This window comes from Cenococcum geophilum (assembly GCF_001692895.1).
Source record: "Cenococcum geophilum 1.58 unplaced genomic scaffold K441scaffold_3, whole genome shotgun sequence".
Lineage (NCBI taxonomy): Eukaryota > Fungi > Ascomycota > Dothideomycetes > Gloniales > Gloniaceae > Cenococcum > Cenococcum geophilum.
Window position 1 is genome coordinate 1,041,490 of NW_027137561.1, and position 6,448 is coordinate 1,047,937.

The window sequence follows — 6,448 nt, forward strand, 5'->3', positions numbered from 1 at the left end:
TTAGGGCGAAGTAGGGTCTAATTTTAGTAAGAGCGCGCTTCTTTTAGGGCTAGCGCGTCTTATAAGCGTTAGGTTAGGGTATTAGGCTTTTAACCTTAAACGCTTAGGCAGTATATAATTAAGAATTAAAAGCGTAATAGATATTTTAACTAGCGGGCCTAATAATAACTTAGCTGTTTTATGGTTATAAAGTACTGTAGGTTCTTATAGTCGCTAAGGACCTTAATTAGAAATCCGGCGCCTTTTAGTTTAGGTTGCCATTACTTAAAGCATCTAATAATAGCTAGCAATTCTTTATCATAGATCTTATAATTATATTTAGTAGGGCTTAGTTTCTTTAAGAAGTATACTATAGGGTATAATACTCCTTCTTCGTTATATTAAGATAGAATACCTCTAGTAATATAATTAGATAAATCGGCTTTTATAATACTTATTTATTTTAAGTTAAAGTGTTAAAGTATAAGTATAATAGTAAATATAACCTTTAGATAAGCAAAGGCCTTCTTATATTCCTTATTAAAGATAAAAGCTTTATTTTTTTAGGTTAGAGTAATAAGGGATAAAACTAGGGCGGAGAAGTTATTAATAAACCATTAATAGAAATTGGCAAATCCTATAAAGGCTCTTATATCCTTAACATTCTCAGGTTCTTACTAGTTTATAATTACTTTAACTTTTTTTAGGTCTATTTATATACCGTTTATAGAAATAAGGAGTCTAAGATATAGGACTTCCGTTTTATAGAATTTATATTTATCTATATCTAATTATAAACTAGCTCCGTATAAGGCTTATAAAATAAGGTTAACATATTTCCAATATTTAGTTAGGTTATTACTATATATTAGAATGTCGTTAATATAAGTAGTATAGAAGATGTCCAGGTAGAGACGTAGGGTATTATTTACGTAATGTTAAAACAAGCTCAGAGCATTTACGAGGCCAAATAGCGTTACTAAGTATTTAAATAATCCATACTAAGTACAAAATGCAGTAAGCTATTTATCTCCTTTTACTATATAGAAGCGGTTAAATGCAGAGATAATATTAAGCTTTATATAATAGCGAGCCTTACTTAATCAGTTTAGTGTCTCCTATATTAACGGGATTAGATATTAGTTCTTAATAGTAACGGCGTTAAGAGCCTAGTAGTCTATATAGAAGCACAAACCGCCGCTAGGTTTCTTAATAAAGATTACTAGTATAGCTATAGGCGACAAGCTTACTTTAATAAATCCTTTACTTAGGTTCTCATTTAAATACTTTTATAGTACTTAGAGTTTATTTTAAGATATTCTATATAAGGGTCTAAATCCGGGCTGCTTTCCTTCTTTAAGTATAATCTTATAGTCGTATAGTCGGTACTCTAGTAGCTTATCAGCTTCTTTTTATAAGAATATATCTAGACGGTAATAATACTCTACTAGTACCTTTATGGCAGGGTCAGTGTACTTCTTTAGTACTAAGGCCTTCTTAATATTAGCTATAGTAACAGCAAATATTATATATTTAGGTTTCTTAGCGAGTTATACTAATAGAGTAGCTCTAATTATACGGATATCTAGGGTGCTAAGCTTGCTTAGGTTGTCTATAGTTTCTTATTTAGGTTTAGGTTCAGTATTAGGTACAGAGTTAGTATTAGATTTAGGTTTGGGTTCTTTAAGTATTCTTTTTATTATAGGGTACTAGTCCTTCTAGTAGCTTTATATACTAAGCTTAAGCTTCTACTTAGTTTAGGGCGGTACGGTGCTTAGTAATAACTTATAGAATTTAGTGAAATTTTCGGATCCTTAGTAGATATTAGTGGAATTCTTATATCGGTAGAATTTGGTAGATTTCTTAGGCGCGGAGTGGACATTAGTGGAAATCTTAGGCTAGTGGATCTTAGTGGATTTCCTAAATTTTAGTTTAGGGTTAGAGCAGTAAGCTATAAAACACTTCTACTTATAATAAGAGGCGGTAAATAGAAGCTTAAGGTTATCCTAATTAATGGTTACCTTATATAGCTTTATCTAGGGTTATTTAAGGATTATTAGGTAACCTAGGGTAGTAATAAAAAGCTTAATTAGTTCTTCGTGGTTTAGGTATTAGAGCCTTAGGTATACTATATAGGTAATTCGGCCTAAGACTGTACATTTACCATTAAATCTAAATACGTTAATATGCTAGTTAAGGGGGGTTAAGGTAAAACTATTATCTTACGCAAAGATCTTATTGATAAATCCTATACTACTAGCTCCTATATTAATTAGGACTTAAGTATTAGCCTATTAATTATTCTACTAAAGATAATAGTAAACGGTTATACTATAATCCTAAGGGTTAGAGTTTATAATATCTAAAGCATTTAATAAAACCCTAAGGCAGAGCCGTCCTAAAGAGCGACTTAACTCTAAAATATGCCTTTTAGTGGCGAGCGGGAAGGGGCTCCTATAAGACATCAGTTGTAGCTTCGCCCTTATAAGTAGTGCTTACTAAATATAGGGCTGGAACTAGGTAAAGATTAGGGACAGTAACCAGTAAATTAATGCAGTAAATGGCTACTAGTATTAGCCGTTTATAAGTTATTTTAGGACGTAAGTAAGGGGATAAGATAGTATTTTAAAATATAGTCCTTACTTCCGCACTTAAAGTAAAGGCCTAGCTTAATACGTCTTTTTTATTTAGGGGACCCTAGTAGGGCGTACTTTAGGGTTTTAGTATTAATATCTATGGCGTTAGGGTGCTTAAGCTAAGATAATAACTTAGTAGACATTTATAGGGCTGTTATATTATATTAAGGGGCGTATTTCGGTATTAGGCGTAGTATATTATTATACCATTTATTAATAACGTTTACGTAGGCATTAAGGGCTCCTAGTAGGTCTACGCCTATTAGGGAGGTTTTTAGTTTAGGGCTTAAAAATTTAATAAGGCTATTAATTAGTGCGGAGTCGTTCTAGCCTATTTCCCTTACGTAACGGTTAAATTTGGAGAAGTATACTAGGAAACTTTTCGTTCCTTAAGCTATGTGGTTTATCTTTCTCTAAGCAGTAGCTTAGCGGTTTAGGTTACCGTATAAGGCTTTAAGAAGTACAACTAGGCTTTATACTAAGTTTAGCTAAAGAGGTTTAATAAGGTTAGCTACCTTTCCTCCTAGTTAACTTAGGGCGTAATAGAGTCGGTTAGCTTTAGTTAGGTAACGGTTAGCGTTACTAGTTAGCTTATTTTTAAGCTAGCTTAGGAATAATTAGAGTTCTTATTATTTACTAGTAAATACTAAGGGATCTAGTAGTTGTTCGGATTATTTTTATATAGTAGTTAGTTTAGGGTAGATAACTACTATAGGTTTAGGACTCTTGTTCCGCGTATTTATCTTTAGAAATAGCGTTTAGTCTTAGGGCCCTAGCGTGGGCATTTTAAGGGTGCGGACTTCTTCTTAGAGGTCCTTAATTAATTATTAGTGTTAAGCTTCTTATTTAGCTTGTTATTAATTTAAAGTAGCTTAGTTCTATATAAGGGCGTTTATAAAAGACTTCTGTATCTTTACTAATTATTCTTAGAGTGCGGATATAATACTAACGGCCGTTATAGGAGCTTTAGGTTCGTTCTACATATTAATAATAATATAGGTAGTTAACGTAACGTAGTGTTACGGAGTAAGCATAAGCAATAATAATATATAGCAAGGTAGATATTATTAAGCTATATATATAAACTATATAAGAAAGTTAAGACGTTATATAGGGAAAGAAGGTAGGAAAATAGGAAGAAAGGGTATATATTGTTAACTTAATTACTTAGTTAATACGTATATAGGGCAGAATAGGGTTTAGGTCGTGGTCCTAGTAAAACTTAGTAGAATTTAGTGGAACTTGGCAGAATATAGCAGAATGCCGTAGATTGCCGTTAGATTGCCATTAGATTACTATTTCGCGGTTAGTCTCTAATTGCTAAGTCGGTAGAAACAGGTAGATGTATGCAAGGTGTTATAGGGGTGTCCCGTAACAGTAGCTTAGTATCTATTAAAAAGGACTATTTAGGTAGTAGTATGGTGTAAGCGTCCGTAGACGTACGGTCGTTCATTTAGTTGGTTAATCGATTATTAACAGATATACGCGTTAGACGCGTTATTGTTCGGTTAATAGGTCGGTCAGTAGGCACACGTGTTCGGTTAACGGATATACGCGTTACTTAGTCGGTTAATAAGCTTATATAGTCGGAAAGAGGTTACTACCCAGCACGTGCTTCCCTATAGTATAGGCGGCCGTTAGGTAGAGAAAAGGGAAAAAAAAGAAAAAAAAGAAGTATAAGGGTACCTATATAGTATAGGGGCTAAGCTTCTTATAACCTAGCTACTATAGGACTTTATAAACCTAAGATATAAATACTACAGCCTATATATAACTGGGAAGCTTAATATAATATAACGGCTTAAACTATTAAACAAATGCCTTAATAGAGACTTAAATAAATGCTTACAAGATAAAGTAAATAAATGCTATATTACGAAGATATTAAGCTAAGGAGTAAGAGAAGGTAGTAAGGCTATGTCTATATATATACTAAGTCTTAAGCAAACCCCTAACTAGGTGACGCGCTCTAGCGCCATTATAACTATTAAGCGCTATTTCTAAATTAGTTAGTATTTATATAAAAGAGTAGGGCAACTTACTAAGAGGCTTATACTTCGGCTCCTTCTTTTAATCTAGGTAGTAGTAGTAGTAATATTAAATACCTATAGTCTTATAAATAATCGTATATCCTTTTTCTTTACCCTATATATATAACGACTTTATATAGACCTTCCCCTTCTATATAATATTATCGCTACCCCTATACTACTAGCTGTAGATCTTAATTCTAGTTTATATAGAAGCCTGCCTTAATAGAGACTCTAGATCTAAGCTAGACTTAACTTTATAATAGGTAAGAAACTCTATTAAAGCTTTATATAGCTTTATCTTTTAACGCTTTTTTTTATTAACTACTAGAGCCCTACCTAGCGCGCTTTTAAAAGGCGGTAGAAGCCTTACCTATAAAATAACTACTACTTATAAGACTGCTTTCTCCTCCTTTATATAATAATTAACTAGTTAAAATAAAGGCCTCTATTAAATTGGTAATAGGTAGAAATAAGGGTAATAAAAATAAAGTAGTAAGGTAACGTAAGGAGGTAATACGTAGAAATAGTATCTGGAAATAAGGTAGCAGATCTTAATAATTTAGTAGCTTTAGCAGTCTTTAAAATCGGACTCTGTACCTATACATAGTAAGGCCTATAAACCTACTTGTCTTTAGACTTAGCAGAGCCAATATAAAGACGTCGCACAGCTACGGGTAGGAGGTAGTAGTAGTTAACGAAATATTATAGGGGGTAGTAAAAAGTTTTTACATAGGATAGTAAGATCTCGAAAACCACTACTAATAGTAACCCCCTTTATAGTAGACAACTGCTACGCTTCTATTTAACCCTATATAATCCTCGCGGATATAAGATGGAATCCAACGTCCCCTAACCTCTAATTAAAAACATTAACAACCTTATATTAATAAACTAACGCGCGAATAAATAAACGAATAAATAAGCAAATATACAGCCCCTTTTAACCCCTAGGGTAATTGCCCGCGAAGTATATAGTCACTTACCGTTAACTACTAAATACTTAGCAGCCTAGATTACGACCCATAGTTTTCCTTATCTCCTTTTAATAGAGTAGTAACCCTTAAAAAGGGCCTAGCTGGGGCCTAGGTATAAAAGATACCCAAAGCATATAATATATCCCGCTATTAGTATTATAGTAACTAGAATGGATAAATTCCCCTTACGCCTTTAATGGCTCTAAGGGGGGGGAGGTAAGGCGTATATAGTAATAGTTAATAAGAGATAGTATATAGGGGACGGTTAAGATATGGGAGAAGTAATAAGTATATGGCGATTAATTGGCAAGGCCTAGCTGGGACGTAGTAAACCCTAGCTTTAGATAAGCTAGAGAAGAAAGCAGTGGTTCCTAAGGAGTTTAAAATATCTAAGGAGGAAGACGTGCTATAGGCCTATAGGGCCGCCGCTACGTACAAACATAATAAATTGGAGTTTTTTTTATCCTACTAAGGCTACTTATAGGGTTTTTCCTCCCCTAAATATAGGGGTTTTCTTCCTATAAATATATAAGTTTTCCCCCTTATAATAAAGTAGTCTGCGTAGGCTAGTAGGATCTATATTAGATATTAATTAAAGAATTACTACTACTACTAATTTAGTAGCTTTAGCTCCCCTATAGAGTATACGCTTTTACTTAAATCATTACTACTAAAGGCCTATACTAACTCTACTAGTTTAACTAATTAATTAGTTAATTAAAGAGCTTTAAAACTAACTAGCTGTAAGCTAATTAAAGCTCCAAACCGGTTGCGATTTTTAAAGTATTTTTAATTAACTAACTAATAAGTAAACTAGACTAGTTAT

At 32.9% G+C, this 6,448-nt stretch overlaps 1 protein-coding gene across 1 annotated transcript; it reads right to left on the minus strand.

Annotated features, from left to right (window-relative positions):
* Positions 1-5,794: 5,794 nt before the first annotated feature.
* K441DRAFT_651782 (uncharacterized protein) lies at positions 5,795-6,087 on the minus strand (the record flags this gene model as incomplete). Its single annotated transcript, XM_067647249.1, has 2 exons — positions 5,795-6,028; positions 6,059-6,087. Coding segments are annotated over 2 exons (198 nt in total), but the record flags the coding sequence as incomplete, so codon positions are not given.
* Positions 6,088-6,448: the final 361 nt, after the last annotated feature.